This window comes from Lycium ferocissimum, chromosome 1 (assembly GCF_029784015.1).
Source record: "Lycium ferocissimum isolate CSIRO_LF1 chromosome 1, AGI_CSIRO_Lferr_CH_V1, whole genome shotgun sequence".
NCBI lineage: Eukaryota > Viridiplantae > Streptophyta > Magnoliopsida > Solanales > Solanaceae > Lycium > Lycium ferocissimum.
The window spans coordinates 2,325,846-2,345,572 of NC_081342.1; the positions used below are offsets into that span (position 1 = coordinate 2,325,846).

The following is a 19,727-nucleotide window of genomic DNA, read 5'->3' on the forward strand; positions in this document are numbered from 1 at the left end:
AGCGGATGACGGCGATGGAAAAATCGTCGGTAATGTATTTTAAGGTGAGTGTATTTTATTTCTTGTATCTCAAATCTGAGTGTATTTTTTTTCTTGTATCTCAGATCTGAGTGTATTTCAGTGTATTCATTATTTTTTGAGTGTAAAATAGAGAGTTTCTTTATGTATTTTTCGCTTGTATTTCGAAAGGAGTTTTTTTTTTTTTGTATACAAATGAATATAGTGAATTTTGAATACAACTAAATATCCCTGTATTTTTTTGTATTTATGTTGTTTGAATACAACCGAATTAAATATATATAATAAGTTGTTGCGATTGAATACAACCATATTGAATCCATCCGAATTGAATGCAGCGAAATATAATCGTATTTGAATAAGCGTTACTGTAGCTTCGAAATGTAAGTAGTAAAAATATAGCTATGCCTTAAAATTGCTTCGAAATGTAAGTAGTAAAAATATAGCTATGCCTTAAAAAAAAAAAATCCAAAATGTAATCATTTGTGTAAGTGGCCCTATTATTTATACATATTAAGTGAATTTTAATATAAATAGGGAGATTTGAACAAAAATACTGAGTTGTGCCTATCTTGTAGCCTCTATGGTGGATCCGCCCTCATTTTTTACATACACTTGCGAAATGTTTTATGGGAAGACAACTAGGACCGCAGTCAAGTGTATTTGGTATGACGAATGAAAAAAATAATAATCTGGGATTGGTGTTTTTGTTTGCGAATGAAAAATATTTTTTTGCCTAATTAGATTGTAGTTAGATGAAATTTTTTAATATTACATATTGGCAATAACGTCTAATTGTTGATTGAAAAAAGTGATATGAAATTAGAAGTTAACATAATTGCGAGAGAAATGATTTTTATTCATTAGTGAACACATGATGTTTCTCACTTGATTATAAATAAATTCTAGAAAATAATTTTCCCATCGACGTACACAGCTAAAGAATACAAAAGATATCAAATATCATAAGCCTTCTACATAGATCTGGATTTCCAAATTTCTTCTAACATGGTGATTAAGTACTAAGCAATTTTCACAAGACTTAATTATGTCGACGTCACGACGTGGTCAAATGGTCATTGAAAAAGTTAAGATGTAATAATTGACAAACGATGTTAAGTTTAAGAGGTTTTCCCTGTATTTAGCCTTGTTTATTTGATTCATTTTAGAGATACAGATGCCCACTTTTAGCAAAATATTTAATAACTAAAATGTAAAAGAAATATTTGAAAATATCGTAGTCAATTATACATTGTTTGACCCACTAAATAGGACTAATATTGTCATGTATAAGACACCATGATTAGTTCAATTTGGAAAACTACATTGACTCAGGCATTCAAAACTTGGCTTTTTCATCAAGGGTTGAGTTGATATGCTCTGTTGAAACTCTTTTTGGGTTCTTTTCCATTGAGACTCTGTCACTTATCTCCCGGCTTCTCTTCATCTGAGAATGAGATTGATCCACTATTGCTGGTAAAGATGTAACTTAACCTTGTTGGTCTAAATATAACAAATGGATCCCTATCTTCTTTACTGTATTTTCTATGCCCACCTCGAAGACTTCCATTTTTTCTCCGCATTTCATCTGGCCATCAAAAGGTCTTTGCGTGTAAGATCTGTAAAATACAAATGATAGTTCCACGTGTCCAGCAGGTAATTCATTATCATCATGCGAGAAGACATCTGGAAACATTTTTCCTGCAATACTAAACCCCAAGCCTTTCCATGGACCAGAAGAGGGTACATTGACAAACTTGCGAACACACCAGACAATCATCCCTAAAAACTGATACTCCTTATTATGCATGGGCATAATGAAGCAGATAGACGGAGCTGTAACTTGGTTGCTGCACCAATCTGGAATCTCATTGCTTTGTAGATAAATATCTAACCCCTGGTTTATTAGACAAAGACGAACGATTATTACTGTGGCATGAGGGGGGGAGGGCGGGGGGGGGGGAGAGAGAGAGAGAGAGAGAGACTAACCAGATTCCAATTTTTTCTAGATTGGAATGCACTAAAGAAGCCTTCATTGAACGGATGCTGCAGAGCATTACAATTAAGCATGTTGAGCTGCTCTATAGAAGGGAGGTTGTCCAACCCTGTAATGTCGACCAACTTCTTGCAATTTCCAATTTCATAAAACTCAAGATTTTCTAAATTTGATACTAATGGGATTGTCTGAAGATTCTTATAGTTGTTCAAACACAAGTACTCCAAGAATCGTAACTCAACAGAACCAAAGGGTAGACAGAGAAAACTGTCGCCGCTCAAGTCTAAACATCTCAGGGAGGATAAACTCCGAATATCCCTAGGAATATCAGCCTCAGACAATTTAAAGTATGTAAGCCTTACAAGGACTGTATGCAATGGACTCTCTTTCGAGAAAAGCTCCTTTTGGCCTCACCTCCCACTTCTAAATATACAAGATCTCTTAGCATTTTAACAGATCCAGGTAATTGTTTTATACCAGTACAACTTGCATTAAGATATTTTAGACCTCGGATATCTCCAAGGTCAACCGGTAGTGTTTGTATAGATGAGCACCTATGAATATTCAAGAGTCGAAGGGACTTTAGCTGGCATATGCTACTCGGAAGATCCATCAGCTTTTTGCAACCATACAAGTACAGTTCAGTTAGTCTGTCCAAATTGCCAATTGATGGATGGATCTCCATCAGCCTTGAGCAACCATGAAACCGCAGAGTCTCGAGACTTCGTGAACTATTAAAGTTCGGAGTTCTTCTGAGGCGCTTGCAATTAGAGAGATCCAACACCTTCAAACTTTTACAACACTAAAAGAACCAAATATAGTTCGGGTAAGATTTTCTTTCAAGCAGTTGCAATAACAATACACATGAAATTGTAGAATCGAGTAACAAACCTGTAAATTCAAACCAAAATCTTGGATATTGCTCTCTTGCATATTTAATACTACAAGTTTCTCAGCTGGAAAATTTGATGGTATACATTTTAAAGGACATTTTTGCCAAGACAACCATCTGAGCTCCTTTGACAACAACTCAAAATCTCCACTAATATATAACTCATCCATCATAAGCACCCTAAGAATTTTCATTTTCTTAAATGCCTTAGTGCTTAAGTTGACTCCTTTTAATGTCTGTCGATCTATCTTCAGTACTTCTACTTTTTTGGAACCCTATAGTTCAGTAAATGTAAAAGGATCTTAAGACATGGTTACTCCATAAATCAAGAGAGAAATATGAATTATACAACTAGAAGGTCAACGAATTTAAAATTGCTCAAAAAGCTAAGATGAGACTCCTTCAAATACTACCTAAAAACTGCAGTATATTTTATATAATCCCCTTTTTAGAATAGTATGATAATATTAGAAAATACTCGGATAAACAAAAGTGAGAAATTATTTTCCAAAAAAAGGGGAAAAAATCCAAATTAAGAACTTATATCAGTAACTTTTAGTTACCTCAATTCATTTTTCTTAAAATGCATCAATTCTGCGTAATGTGAAAATTTTCTGAATGAGAGTAAATAAAATGAAAAAATAAATATCAACTAAATTCAAAGGTGTGATAGTATATATGCTAATTAATATTACATGTGTTAGAAAATTCAAAAGGCTGCACATAGATGGCATGAAATGATCAGTTCAATAGAGATCATCTAAAAATAATTATAGATAACTCTATTTAATAATGTTACTTTGACAGAAAACAAAATTCAATAGGCATTAAATATGGTTTAATTTATTGTAATATTCGGAGCCGCCACATTTTGGGTTTGTGTTCACCTATAGTCGAAGAGCCTGTTTGGCATAGCAGTTTTGAGGCCAAAAGCATTTTTTTTTATTTTAGAAAAGCACTTATTTTGGATATTTGAGGTATTTGGCCAATTGGTGAAACTGCTTTTAACTAGAAGCAGAAATAGTTTTTCTACGGTTGAGAAGAAGCAGAAAATTTCTGCTTCTTGAAAAAAGCAGAAGCAGAAGCAGAAAATTATTTTTTTCAAGACAAAAATATCCCTGCCATAATTACACATTTACCAAGTATATCCCTCATTAATCCACTAATTTCTAATCAATAATTCTTTGTGTTAAATTTTAATTTGTGGAATGATTTTAAATTTTGTTTTGGTTGTAGTTTTTAGTATATTTAAATCATAGCGTTGATATTATATCATTATTAATATATATTTTTTATTTATCTATGTATTATATTAATTGAAAATTTTAATATGTATTATTAAATTTTAATTAAAAAAATATGTATTATAATATTTAAATTTTAATATGTATTATAATAGATATTTTAAAAAAATTCTCTCTGTAAAACAATCTTGATAGTAAATGTTCATTTGATACTTGTCCTTTTTCGTAATTTGACAGTCAAAAACACTTTTTACAGATGATTAGCCAAACATAATCTATTTATGTAAAGTTGTCAAAAGCACTTTTCAAATGAATTAGCCAAGCACAAACTGCTTCTCACGAAAAGTACTTTTTTGAAAAGCACTTTTAAAAAAGGCACTTCTCAAAATAAGTTGTTTTTAGCCGCTAGGCCAAACAGGCTCTAACACTCCTCCATAGGGGTGTTAATGGTTTTAAGAAATAACAGTTTAACCGATCAAAATGAATCGTACCGAACTGATTTTTAGGCTTTCTTTAAGAAAATCGATGGTTTTTACATAAATTTATAACCGTACTGAATAACTAGGTTGATTTTTATTTTTATAAAAATAAACCGAAAAAATACCGAACCGTACCAAATATATTTAATATATTAAGTTTAAAAATATAAAATTTGCCTTGGGCCTGAGGTGATGGAAACAACTATAAGCCGATAACATAATTAACACTAGGTCCTAATACTGAAACCTATTATACTTCTCATATATATTAAAACTAATTAGTAGTTCTAGTGTGATCAATCTCTTTCTTGTCGTCTTTCATGTTTTGTTGATTCATCACCTTTTAAACAGTAAAAATGTCTAGCAAGTTTTTGTCAAAGTCCAACCAAAGTTGCATCGTATCGTGTTCTAACTTTTATTAGTGATTTTTACATGAAGTTTTTGTTTTGAAACATACCGAAAATTAACCGAACCATACCGATACTGAAGAAAAACCGAGATGATGGGACGGTTTCGAAAAGTCTATTTTTGGTTATACTAAATAAAATAACTGAAAAATCGGTATGGTATAAGGTTTATAAAATAACCGCCCGAACCGTACCATTGACACTCCTACTCCTCCGTCTCATATTAGTTGTCAAGGTTACTAATAATATGTATTTCAAAATATTTGTTAGTCTCTTCATTCGCTTTTACTTGTTCACTATACCATAAATAGATGTCGCCTTTTACTTGTCCAGTTTGAAAAATTAAGAGATAATTAATCATTTTATACCTATCTTACCCTTATTATTAAGTACTAATTATTTTCAATTCCTTTCTCAATAAGTGAGATGACTTGTAATAGTTAAGGGTGGTAAAATTACTATTTTATTTATTACCTTTTAAGGAGTGTCTCAAGTCATACATGAGCAAGTAAACATGGATGGAGGGAGTAGTTTTATAAAGTTAAAATGAAATTAATCAATTTTGTCTTGTTTTACCCATGATATTAAGTGTTTTTGAAAGCGATCAATATTGATTAAAACATAAAAAATTAAGATTTGAAGAGTTCACACAAGTAATTATTGGTTGATATTATGATAGTTCAAATATCAATAATATTAGCTTAGGCTTGTTATTACGATTGTTCAAATATCAATAATATTAGCTTAGGTTTGTTCTTAAATAGAGTGCATTTTTTTTTTTTGAAGAGAGATAAGAATAAGTCAATAAAAAATACTCTTTTATTTATGTTTTTTCAAAAAATGTGCAAAAGATCAAATATATGATAAGTAATACTTATGAGACGGAGGGAGTACCCATGTAAAAGAAATGAAAAACTACCGGTTGTCAAATATATACTCAACATATATATTTTTTTTAAAAAAAGCAAATACAATATTTAGAGTTTAACATAGATTTTATGACTAACTTAAAAAAGTAATCAATGAGTTATGAAGAACACAAAGAAACAATTTTTTTTTTTTTTTCGGTTTGACAACAAGGAGTGGAAGCGAGAGAGTTTTCTATAATTGGTTGGAATTTACAGGAAAGCAGAGGAGGCAATGCCATAAGTTGGTACACGTGTTCAATTAAAAAAAAAAAAAAAACGGAGAGATGCTACACGTCTATTTAACGGAAAAAGGTCAAAAATACCACTCTACTTTTATATAACAGTTTAGTTTGTCCACCGTTATAAGTTAGGGTTACTTATGTCTCTGCAGTTATGAAAGTTAACAAAAATATCGCTGATTTGACGAAAACTCCCAAATCGTTCTAAATAACCCGATTTCACAAAAATAAACTACTCCCTATTGAACCCACCCCGAACCGCCTATTAAAAATAACTCGTACACAATAACACCCAAAATTCCATTTCCTCCAAAATATTTCAATGACATTTGAGAGAGAAGAGGGTGACCTCTCCTTCGTCTTCTCCGGTGAACTCACAACACCGGAGTCCAAAGGAAATCACCACAACGCGAGCCCCTCTCTCCATCGCCGCTTCTCTTTCCCCACTACTATCCCACCACTGTCACAGAAAAGGGAGGCAGACTTGACCAAATTTAACGTTTTCTGGTGTTGCTGCAATGTATCGCCATTGAAGAAATGTCATAGTCCTTTATTCCTCCCCGATGACATTGCTTTTACTGGTTTACATGTCATTTTATGATCGTTTTGTACAAATCTGGCCGGATTTAGAATTTTCCGGCAATCCGCCCTCTCTTCCCCTCTGTTTACCGTTGTTACATTGAAAAGAAAAAGAATGGTTTGTTTACATTGGTTGAGATTTGGGAGTTTCCGTCGAATGAGGGATATTTTTGTTAACTTTCATAACAGCAGAGGCATAAATAATCCCATTTTGTAACGGAGGACAAACTTAACTATTAGATAAAAGTAGATGGGCATTTTTGACCTTTTTCCCTCTATCTAATGCGGCTTTGGGAAATTTAAAAAGTTAGAGCAATTTGACAATTTTGCTCTTAGTCGTCCAACTCTTCTATATTCTATAATATAAAATATAAAACGGAAAAGGGTCAAAAATACCCCTGAACTATCAGAAATGGATCACATATACCCTCCGTTTGCATTTGGTATCAAATATACCCTCGCCGTTGCTAAAGGAGGCCACAATTTACCCCTCCATTTAACAGTTGGCTGTTTAAGCTGACGTGGCAGTGCCACGTGGACGGCCACGCCAACCCTTCTCCCTCTTCCTCTTTAGTTCAGGGGTATTTTTGACCCTTTATTTGGTTGTTTTTAATTTTTTTGGGGGATTTTCTACACCACCACATACCCCCACCCCTTACCCCTCATTTTTTTTTTTGTATTTTTTAATTTTTTTTTTGAATTTTCTACACCACCACATACCCCTCCACACCCCCACCCCCCAAAAAACTTTTTTTTTAAAAAGTAGTTTTTAATTTTTTTCGAATTTTCTACACCACCACATACCCACCCCACCACCCAATCCCATGACCCCCGCAAACACCCACCACCCCTCCAAATTTTTTAATTTTTAACCATGTAAACTTTCAATTTTTATAATTTTTTTTTATGATGGTAAATTAAATATGAAGTAGAAAATTCGGGAGGGAGTGGAGGTGCGTGTAGAGAATCAAAAAAGAAAACTTTTCAAAACTTTTTTTTGGAGGTGGGGTGGGGTGTCGGTCGTTTTGGGGGGGTGGGTGGTGTTGTGGGGGTGCTGGTGTGAAAATAAAAACTTTTTTTATTCTGCTTTATATTTTATTTGCCTTTTATAAAAAAAATTATAAAAATTGAAAGTTTGCGTGGTTAGAAATTAAAAATTTTGGAGGGGTTGGTGTGGGGTGTGGGAGGGGGGTCCTGAGGGTGGATAGTGTAAAAATTCAAAAAAAGTAACTTTTAAAACTTTTTTTAAGAAATTTTTTTGGGGTGGGGGTGGGGGTGTATGTAGTGGTGTAGAAAATCCAAAAAAAAAAAAAAAAAAACTTAAAAAAAAAGTTTTTTTTTTGGGGGGGGGGGGGGGGTGGGGGGTAAGTGGCAGTGTAGAAAATTTAGAAAAAAATTAAAACTACAAAATAAAAAAAAAATATTGGGGGGGGGAGGGGGGAGGTCATGTGGAGGTGTAGAAAATCCCAAAAAAATTAAAAACAATAACAAAAAAAAAAGGGGTCAAAAATACCCTGAACTAAAGAGGAAGAGGGAGAGGGGCTGACCTGGCCGTCCACGTGGATAATTTTTTCCATGCGGCACTGCCATGTCAACTTAAACGGCCAACTATTAAGTGGAAGGGTAGTTGTGGCCTCCTTTGGTAACAGCGAGGGTATATTTGATACCAAATGCAAACGGAGGGTATATGTGATCCATTTCTGATAGTTCAGGGGTGTTTTTGACCCTTTTCCGAATATAAAATATAAATAAAAACTAGTAACATTTTGGGCGTGCTAAGCACGAGCCCAATTCCAACAGATGTACTACTTCAAAATTTTCTAAATTACATTTTTGTGTCTATTTGTAATTAAATTTTCTCTGTTTCTTTAGTTCATAGCCACATAAGGTTAAATTTCATCTTGCGGCAAAACTTTATTATGTATAAATATTGATACATTTTCTAAATTATTAACTTAAGTTGATTAATTTTTTCCTAAATATAAACCGCAATATAAACTTGTGTAATTTTAAAATTAGTAGTATCTTATACTCTTTAATTTACTATTGCTTTATTATACTCAAAATTTTTAACATAGATTATAAAAAGACAAATGTCATGCATTTATTAGTTTTGTTTAAAAAAATGGGTGGACTAATAAATGCATCACATTTGTCTTTTTATAATCTATGTTAAAAATTTTGAGTATAATAAAGCTATGAGATAATTTTTTAATTTTGGTGTTTTTTATTTTTAATTTTGGTGTTTTTTATACACTTATTTTAATTTTGGTCTTTTTTATACACTTATTTTTTAAAGCTATGAGATAAATTATTTCGTAGTGGGTTGTCTCGTTCGTTTACAAAAAATATTTCCTTTGACTTTAAAAAATGAGTCTACCCATTTTTTTGAACGAACTAAATCCGAACCACCAAAAGAAAATTTATCACGTGGCTTAAAAAACTAAGGCTACTAAAATTATAGGTAGATTTATTTTTTAAGGCCACGTGGCATTTTTTAAATTAAAAATGTCTTTTACTGTGGGTATTATTTTTTCTTTCAAAAAAGAATAAAGAAAGAATCATGGTAACCATTCGAGCTGACGAAATTAGTAATATTATCCGTGAACGTATTGAACAATATAATAAAAAGCTAAATGATATTTTTTAAAAATCTGTCAGCGAAAAGGTTATATTTGCACAATTTGTGTAACGACAGGGTATATATGCACGATTTTTTTTTTTTTTTACAAAGGGTATATCTACTCTAAATCACAAAGTTAAAGGATGTATTTGCACCTAATTTTAGGCCAGTGGCACGAAAAAAGACTGTTATGGCTTTTGAATTGCTGATGAGTGATCAGTGGCGGAGCCAAAATTTCTGTCGAGGGGTTCAAAATATAAAAAAGTAAACATACAAAAAAGACTAAAGGGGTTAAACATCTAATATATATACATAAAAAATAATTTTAACCTTGTAAAAACAGTATTTTTTTCCGCCGATAGGGTTCGGATGAACACCCTCGGCTCTATGTGGCTCCGCCACTGTGAGTGATAACATAAAGCTAAGGGTGATTTAGTAAAGCCATTCAAAAAATTTATACAGAGCAACCGTAGGATACTTTTTGGGCCAGTTATATTAGTCCATTTTTTAATCAAAATGACCAAATCGGGCATGTCGCAATTTTTTTGCGCAGATTCCATCACATTAATAATAGGAAAAAGGGCCTGATTTACCCCTCTACTTAGGGAAAAAGTTCATATTTACATTCCGTTATACTATTAGCCCACCTATATCCCTACCGTTATAATAGTTAAAATATTTGCCTCTATTCTTAACCCCTATCCACCGTGGCCAATAGCTTGGGCTAAGCTTGTCCACTGAGTTCATTAAAATGCCACATAAAAGGTCATATCAGTAATTTAATTAAATGACTCCTAAAATTAAAAGACCAAAACAATGCTTTCTTCTTCAATATCAAACTAAAAAGTGCAGACAAATGGACCCCACCCAAGGTACACTTAGACCATATGTTCAAAGCTCATCTGAGAATTTTTGGCTGCGACTTGTCGTATGCTTTCTTTTCTCTTTTTCCTTTTTTCTCTGGTTTTTGCTTCTTCCTCTCCTCCTTCACTAGTGTATACGGTAAAAATCGGACATGAGTCAATCCGGAGAAGGTATGGATCGGATGAAGAAAAGGGGCCGGGAATTCACACGGGTAGCGTCACACCTCTCCGGATAAGCGCTTTAACCGAAGCCGAGCAGAGGCGCCATTGGCCCGGTCTCTGTGCCACCGATGGTTCGATAGCTCTTTCCGAGGGTTCGTTTGTCCGTGTCACCGTTGGCCCGTTATGACCGTTGCTGAAGCGTGTCAGTGGTGTCACATCATGGTCGGCTACCAACTATGCGTGTGTCGCGGCGCCGCGCCTAATCCCGTCAAATCCGTGCGGCCGGCCGTCCTTTTTATTGCTATTTTATTAATTCATGTTGTATGAGGCCCATGGGCCCGTTACTATAAATAGGGTATATCCTCCCCCCTGAGGGGGGGGGGGGGGTTCTTTTTCTTTTTGGCTCATCTTCACTTTTCAAGAACATTTGTAACACAAAAACACATATATACAAATCTTGTCATTTACGTTATACTTCCTCCATCTACTCGTTATATGAACATTTATCCTGTATTTGCATCTGTCATTTAGTCTATAAACAAGCATCCATATCACCTTTTCACGATCCATATTGAGACTCAAGTACGTATCCTATACCCACATATAAATTCAATTGGTTACCGAATCCGGGGTAAACAACTAGTTTCGGCTCTTATCCTTCACAAAAGTACTCTGAGTTGTGATTCCATGTACCGTGTTCTTGTCTCTTCGATTTCTATCTTACTGCTGGTAAGTTCATTTTTTAGTTGCCAATTTTTCATAGCCAAAGATGGGGATCTTTTTTATGGAATGATTTCTAGGGTGTTCTTTTTTTCCTTTGTTAATACTTGAGTTTTGAAACTATTTTAGCTGACAATTGTCCTGAAAATTCTTGCGGTTTTTAGTACTATGTACTAGCAACAGTGGAAAACATACACAGCCTAGCAACAAAGGGAAACCAATTTGATATTGAAGAAGAAAGCATCGTTTTGGTCTTTTTATTTTAGGAGTTATTTAATTAAATTGCTGACATGGCCTCTTATGTGGCATTTTAATGGACACAGTGGACAAGCCTGGCCCAAGCCATTAGCCACGGTGGACAGGGTTTAAAAATAGAAGCAAATATTTCAACTATTATAACGGTAAGGGTATAAATGGGCTGATAGTATAACAAGGGGTAAATATGAATCTTTTTTCAAAGTAAAAGGGTAAATCAGGCCCTTTTTCCTTAATAATAGGAAAATTTACTTGTCATAATTTTCCTTAATAATAATTACACATTCATCCCTAAGCAGAGGAACAAATTAACTTCTTTATATGGTCCTCTGAAAATGAGACTTCACTGCAGGAACTGAAGTGACCTTATCCTGTCCCCTCCATTATAAGAAACTTTATACGGACTGGTCTTTAATTTTTTCCCTTTAAATCGCTGGTCTTTAATTTATGTCTTTGCTTCTCATTTAATGAAAATTTATGGGTCAAAGTATCCTTATTCGCTGGTCTACGAGAAGTACCCTTATTCGCTGGTCTACGAGATCAGATATTTTGGGTTCCATCCTCAGTAGAGTCCAAAAAAAAAAAAAGAAATTTTGCTCGGGCAAAATAACATTGAAACTTTGTCTTATCCGGCATAAGTTCTGTAGAAATGAAATTATCCAAAAGATAAGTTGTGTAGTAATTAATTCGCTTGACATAAATTTATAGAAATTTTGCCTTGTCCGGCGGCATAACATCTGTAGAAATTAAGTTATGTTTGATAACTTAATTCTACAGAACTTATGCCGGACAAGGCAAAGTTTATTAAACTTTTCCTCGCGAAATTAGGTTATAGGTAAGGGTAGATCGAATTTCTTTTTAAATTTTTCGGCATCAAGGGTGTGTTGGGCCACTTTATTGTTACTTAAAGTGCCGAAGGACAAAGTATAAAGACCAGCAATTTGAGGGAAAACAATTAATATTACCCTAAGACGGGCATTCATGCGAATTGTCCGGCATGTTGACCTGCTACTTGCTAACTCCCTCTTATTAGTAGTAGATCTACTCGTGGAAATTAATTATTTAGAATTTAATAAAAAATATGTATCAGCAGACTGATTTAGATAATTGTCAAATAAGTAAATATTTACTTAATAATATTGCCCTGTGATAGTTCCAGTTTAGACTTTAAAATGCTCATATTCAACTACGCAGTGGTTGGCAAATAACTAGAGATAATTTTCTAACTAGAGAAGAAGCACAAATGAATTGAATTCTTGCGGTGACAACAGAAAAATATTTATCAAATTAAATTGAATAAAAAAGTATGACTAAAGGTAAAGAATTTACTTACCTTATTTCCTTGTAGAACATCACGGACCTCTTGCGGGTTGAACAATCTACTTCGTTTTCCAGGGTTTTGAGGTGATTCCATGCGAACGATTTGTCTTCCCATATCCCGCACTAGATCATGCATCAACAAAAAACGCTGATCCCTTTGGAGCAAGTGTCTTTGGACTAAAGTTGTGATTGCACTTTCAAAATATAAACCACATGCATTTAATGCTTCGGCAACTTCATCCTTATGGAACCCATGAAAAGCACACGCGATGTCAAGGAAAACACTCTGAGTATCACAATCAAGTCCATCAAAGCTTATCTTGAGAATCTTTTGAATATCACAATGAGGAATTGCTCTTAGTTTTTTGAACTCGCATTTCCATTCTTCTACAGATCTCCCTTGCAAATGTGACCCCAATGTCACAAGAGCTAATGGTAGCCCACCTGAATATTTGGTTACATTTTGTGTCAGCTCAACATATTCTTGTGGGGGAGATAGAATGTTAAATGCATGACAAGAAAAAAGTTGTTGAGCTTCATTTTCATTTAATAGTTCAACCTCGTATCTCTCAATTGTTGTAAGCCCGCATAGCAAATGCTCGTCTCGGGTTGTAATAATTATTAAACTACCTGAACCAAACCAACTTCTTTCTCTTGCTAAGGATTCTAATTGAATTATATGGTTCACGTCATCAAGAACAATTAGAACCTTCATTGACCCAAGTCTTGCTTTAATTAGATTGACCCCTTCAAAGAACACTGCTAACTTTGACATCCTTAAATTTGAGAATTTGTTGAAGTAGTTTTTCTTGTAGCTTGACTAGACCCAATTCTTCAACTTTTGATCTAACATTTGAAAGGAAGCAACTACTACCGAAGTGTCGAAATATTCGGTTGTAGATAGCTTTTGCCAAAGTTGTTTTTCCAATTCCACCAACGCCATGTATACCAAGCATGCAAACTTCACCTACACATCCACTTTCCAGCAACAACTTTATATCTTCGACACGAGAATCTACTCCAACCGGATGCCGAGCAACATCTAGAGGTGTCTGGTTAACCTCTTGTAAGATTTGTATTATAATACTTTCAATAAATTTTGATTCATGCCTACAATTTTTTTTAGCAAAAAACAGAAGTTATAATTAAAAAAAACAAGTAAATTAAATAAGAAGGATAAGGCATAAGCGCCCCCAACTTATGACTGAAGTTCCTATGACACACCTTTCCTTTTCGGTGGTCCTATTATTCCCTTGAACTTTTTAAAAACATAATAGTTATCACCCTGAAACTGGATATCTAAACTCTAATGGGAGAGTGACGTACACGTACTTGCCACATGTATATTTATTTAAAAAAAAAAAAAAAAAAATTTCCTTGTTTGCTCTTTTTCTTCTTATAGTTTTCTTTCTTCAAACTTTTCCGGTGGACATCTATGCCACAAGCCAAAAGAGCGCTGCAGGTCGAGATCCAGCGAAACTTCGTCGGATTTCATCCTAGGAACAGCATCTCCGGCGTACCTCTTTGATTATAGCCTTTTTTGCCATGGGTTTTCAGACTAAGAAATGAAGGGGTCCTGCATTCTCGTTGCTTCTGTGGTTGCCTCTTCTACAGTGGCTATTAGCTCCACATCCTATTCCTCCTCCTCCGCTGAGCCTAATGTCACTCTAGTTTGCATTTGAATGGAGTGCTGTCAACTTGTGAAGCTTTTCATTCTCCTTGTTTTTTGCTTGCTATTCCGGTGATACTATCTTTTTCCTGATCTCATATTTGCCATGATCAGAATTTGAAATTTCTCCCAACTTTCCTATTTCTTGGTTGTGTTTGGTTTGAGGGATAACAACGGATGGAGATTCTCATTCTCCTTCTCAATGTGATTTTAGATTTCAGTTTTCTTGTTTGGAGTTTCCCGATTGTTTTGTTGATGGCTTGCTCTGGCGTTAAAGGAACTTTTGAAAAAAGAAAGTTAAAAAAAAAAAAAGGAAAAAAAATTCAAATTATAATGATATTAATTAGGTGTAGTTAAATGTAAATTATTCAATTAAAAAATGATAAGTGTATAAATTAATCAGATTTTAATTTATTTTACGCCTCTCACATGTCTTCAAGAGAGTGAACACACTCTCCTTCCTACCTTAGCATCTAAGAAAATGCTTATTCTGTTTTTAAAAAGTTCAGAGCAAGAATGGGCCATTAAAAAATAAAGTCAGTATCATTGAACTTTGGGTCCTGCATTTCAGAGGGTAATTATGCTTTATCCCTGAATAAAACTTTGATATTTGAAAATAGTTGATGGAGAAATCAAAATCAATAGCCAACACACAACGGAGTGGGATGAAGCTAAGCGGTATCACATTTTGACCCAACAGCTACATGACAGGGAAATCAAGGTCGAAGGAGTCAAAGTAGATGACTTCCTCTTCATGCATGACATTTCAGAGAATGAATTTAACTTTTATGTAATACTATCTTTTTACGCTATCACTAGTAAATTTAACTTGAGATAGTATAGGTTAATTGTATTTTATCAGATTATCAATTACTAAAATGACCTTATTATTTTGAGTAAGATCTAATCAATGACCTTATTGTGTAAATATTATCTACACTGTCAATGCATAAAGCTTAAACTTTAAAAGGTATTTATAGGTAAACCTTCATAAAAACTAGAGTTTATAAACTTGAAAATAAGGCAAAATACATGCTACAAAAGTGATGTAATAGTGTAAAAATTAGTGTATATAACTTAGAACCCGTTTGAATTAGTTGATTATAAATAGTTGATAAGTTATACGTGTTGAAACTGATTTATGAATAAATAGTTATATGTTTGGGTAGAAGTACTAAAACTAATAATAAACTGTTGATTTGTTTAGTAAAAAATGTTAATAATTTGTTCTTTCGTTAATATGACTAAAATATCCTTGAAAATTTTCACATAAAATTATAAATGTGTAAGTATATTTATAATTTATAAAAAGGCGGAACGACGGACATGAAGCAGAGAGGAAGTTGTGGCTTTTGTTTTTGGGAAGTAATTCTGAAAATTAGAAAATGTATTAAGAATAAAATAATAAAAATTTGGTAAGCACTTGTATCTTGACCAACTCGTGATTTTTGCTTGATAAGTACTCACTTTAGTATTTACTAAATGCATAAAATATTGTATAAGTCTGTTTGACCAATTTATAAGTTTAAGTAGACACTTTTTAAATTCAAAATTATATATAGTTAAATTAAGAAATGGCACCTGTCAGCAACATTTCGCAAATCCCATCCAGATAAATTTGCAGCTTCAGTAAGTGCATTTGTCCACTTCTCCATTCTTTGAGCCCCAAATGATCGTTCCTCGTGTGTAGCCAAAGCTTCATCAAAGCACCCAATTTGCCTTCGCACTTGAGAAGGATTAACATCATAGAAAATAGGCAAAACTACCTGCTTTAACTTCTCTTTGCATTCGAGAATTTTGACAAGTTCATCAAGACACCAACTAGACGAAGCATAATTTTTGGAGAAAATAACAATGGAAACTCTAGACTCTTCAATTGCTTTCTCAAGTTTCGTTGAAATGACCTCACCCTTTCTTAATTCCTCATCATCTATGAAAGTATTAATTCCAACTTGAAGCAATCGGGTGTAAAGATGACCAATGAACGTTTTTCGGGTATCTTTACCTCTAAAACTCAGGAATACATCATAAGAGAAATGGGAAGAAGCAGAGGATTCTCTTTGAAAATTCATGGATGAAAGGATTGAAGAGATGCAAGAGTATTAATGAAGGGTTTCAGTCAATCTGTGAAGGAAAAGAAAACTCCCTGTAGCAGCTATATATAGTAACAGCTTATGGGTTCTTCTTGGGAACTTAAAACTCTGTTTGAATGGTCGTTACCCATGGTTTCATAATGTACAGTATCATATTGTATAGTATTATAGAAGTATTTTATTGTATTGTACTATATTAATGAATATAATGTTTGGATAAACTGTTTCGTTTGTTGTAGTTTAATAATATTTTATAAGTAACCACGCAATAACCACCAGATCCGTGGTTACAAAAATTGAGTTCATAATTATCAGAGTTACAACGGTTTACAACATCACACAAACATGGTATCAACGAAAACTATACAATAATGAACCACGGGAACAGCCATCCGAACAGGGTTAAGTTTTGGGTCAAGTAACGCGTAGGGAAAATTAATCGAAAAGAACTTTGCAAGATATTTCCTAGGTACTTAGGTGGAGACATGAAAACATGTTAGTTGGATTCTTATCTTTTCCTTTTGTTTTTTAAGTCTTTTTCTTCAACTTAATTTGTTTCATTACCGGACATGAAAACATGTTAGTTGGATTCTTACCTTTCCTTTTGTTTTTTAAGTCTTTTTCTTCAACTTAATTTGTTTCATTGCCGCCGTTCTGATTCCGAGTTTGAACTTTTTAAATACATTTGACTGGAAGCAGTTAGTAATAATGGAGTAGTATAGTAGATACTGGGACAGTTTTCCAGCAGTACTCAATTTTATTTTGCCGTACTCAAACGGTTTCATTATAGTAATAATTGTTTATTTACCAAACAATGGAGTATAGTTATTTGTGGACTTGTTTTCTGAATCCGCGACTTAAGTAGCACAAAAAATAAAAAGTTGAACCAAACTAGTGCAAAAAAAAAAAAATTACATTACTAGTATTCACGCACGAAAAGGACCATTCACGCACGAATTTCGTGCGTGAATGGTGTCAACTGTTTTTTTTTTTTTTTTTTTTTTTGCGTTACCTTTCCAATCACGTTTTTTTCCATACTTTGGGCAAAGATTAGTCATGTTTCAAAATCCCAAAATATCAATATTTTATATAAAACTTAATATCTTTTTTTGCGTACAATAATATCGGCTCATTACATCAAGTCCACCTAAACGTTTGGATCGTCGTTTTAGGGGTTCTAAAGTGCCCCAAAGCAAGTTTTGAAACTTGTAATATTTATAGGGTTTTGATTTAAGTGTTTTAATAATAATTCATCCAATACGAGAGGTTTATACTAATTAAAAAATAATTCATTCCATTTAATTACAATACTAATTCAAAGCAATACAATAATAAATTACAATAACAATACAATCTTCAAGTTCTAGAGGCTCTATTACTTCGAGACGTGCTTGTACTACCACGGCCTTGTTGCCCACACGAACGCTTGTCATGGCCATATTGCTTACATATAGAGCACTTGCGAGAGTAAGTTCTTTCACTAACATCCATTTGATTGGGTCTACGACTCGTGAGTTAATGCCCAATTTTCTAATGTAATCCTTGTTAGCAACCATCGAAAACGGCTCGTTTGGCCAATAAGCTTCATTACCAAGGGGTGGAATTGGCCGAAATATGCTCTAAGGTAACTGTGGACCTTGTATTCCCCCGCCACATAATTTGTTACCGTTTTTCTCATTCTCTCGAAGCACTTGACAGCATAAGAACACGGCATGTGGTACGTTTGCCACTTACCACAAGTGCATGTTCTTGTTGCCTCATAAACGGTATGCACGTTTCCACCCTTACCGTTGTAATAACCCGTCTTAACTTCATACACATGTTGAATCGGGTCATACTTGGCCATTTGGTGATGCTCACATTTTTGTCTATAATGCTCTATAGTTTTGAAGGGCTTTGGCATCCATGTCCCGCCGTCGGCTAATATCGGGCTCGTCGGCCTTGTCCTAACAACAAATCGCTCCACCACCGTTGAAAGTCATTCTCACCATTGCGTGACAGTGTCCTCGAACAAATTTCGCCAGCCATTGAAAGACTCGAGTTGTTTGTTATGAGCATGCCCCATCTTTTTCCTCCTTCAACATGAAGCGTCCATTTTTCAACATCGACATCAACCAAACGTATGCGGGTTCACTCACCGACCTCGATTAGATCCATTTTTGCACCCCATTTTCGTTGTTGATGCTCCATCGCAAATTTCCCCCCACATCAATTTGTTTAGAGTTCCATTGTGAAACGTTGATTGCAAATTTGCCTTCTGTCCTTAAACAATAGCGATGGTAAACAAAGGGAGGCCGCCACCCCGAATTATCCATATTGTGCAATATGCCTTTATGACGATCGATGCCACGCGCATATGCCGGTACGATCCTTAATAACATGAGTTTTCAAACGGGTAAAAAAGATCCCCCATGTGTCGTTGCTCTCGTTAGCGGCAATTGCGAAAGCAAGAGGAAATATTGACCCATTGGCATCCATTCCTATTGCAATTAGAGCTTGATGTCGTAGGCACCATATACATACGTACATTCCTATGGAGATCAATGGCTCAAGAAAAGCAAAACCATCAATGCATGGTTCAATGTCCAAAATACGAAGTTGAAGATTTTACCCTCTATAAGTCGCCACTCTCTGTAAGACGATTAAAATGTTGTAGAGCTGCCATATACCTTGGCAAATGATCGAAAAGAAGTATGCCAATTTCCAAAGACCATCTCAAAAGCGCGTCTACGCCCGAGAAATCCCTTTCTGTTGCTTATAGTTTTACTATATACGATTTGAACGTTTCGAATACAATCTTTAAATGGGAACCCGCACAAGTTTAAACAAACAACATTTAGTAATGATCTTTCAATTGATATAAGACATATAATGTATTAGGTAGGATAAGTTACCTTGGCGTTTTAAGAATGTCTTTAAAGTAACACTTCGAGCAATCATGTTTGTATCTAAATTATAATGATCTGCTCGATTTTCTTCCATATCGCAAGTGTCTTTTCGTGGAATTTTGTGATAGCCCACATACCATCGCTTAACAATTCCCTGAAGCAACCACTCAATGACGCCCTTGATACCGTCGTCTACAAACTAGCCTCCATATCTTTGAGGTTGACCGATCAACCTTAAACTCCCTCATGTCCTTAAAACAATAAATTTTGACAAAATTTCGTTGCAAAGCTTTTTTGGATGCGAACAACATTCCCTTTGCAAGGTAGCATCGATCTTTGTTGAGATCATAGGTTGATCCGGGTTTTTAAGGA

General features: G+C 34.3%; 1 protein-coding gene and 1 pseudogene across 12 annotated transcripts in view; both read right to left on the bottom strand.

Annotated features, from left to right (window-relative positions):
* Positions 1 to 1,203: 1,203 nt before the first annotated feature.
* LOC132053725 (disease resistance protein Roq1-like) overlaps positions 1,204 to 19,727 on the bottom strand; it is a 79,412-nt gene continuing 60,888 nt past the window's right edge. For 2 of the 12 annotated variants that reach the window (XR_009414231.1, XM_059446316.1), the window contains 3 exons: positions 2,569 to 2,816; positions 2,008 to 2,064; positions 1,244 to 1,915 (listed from right to left, as the gene is read on the bottom strand). Coding sequence is in view for 3 of the 12 variants with exons in the window: in XM_059446316.1 (XP_059302299.1) it covers positions 1,909 to 1,915; positions 2,008 to 2,064; positions 2,569 to 2,816 (312 nt within the window). In the remaining 9 variants the exon portion in view is untranslated. Of the gene's footprint in view, positions 3,304 to 19,727 lie in introns of all 12 variants that reach the window. The other 10 variants (XR_009414211.1, XR_009414242.1, XR_009414235.1 and 7 more) reach the window with 6 other exon arrangements.
* LOC132052874 (disease resistance protein Roq1-like) lies at positions 6,503 to 16,607 on the bottom strand (annotated as a pseudogene).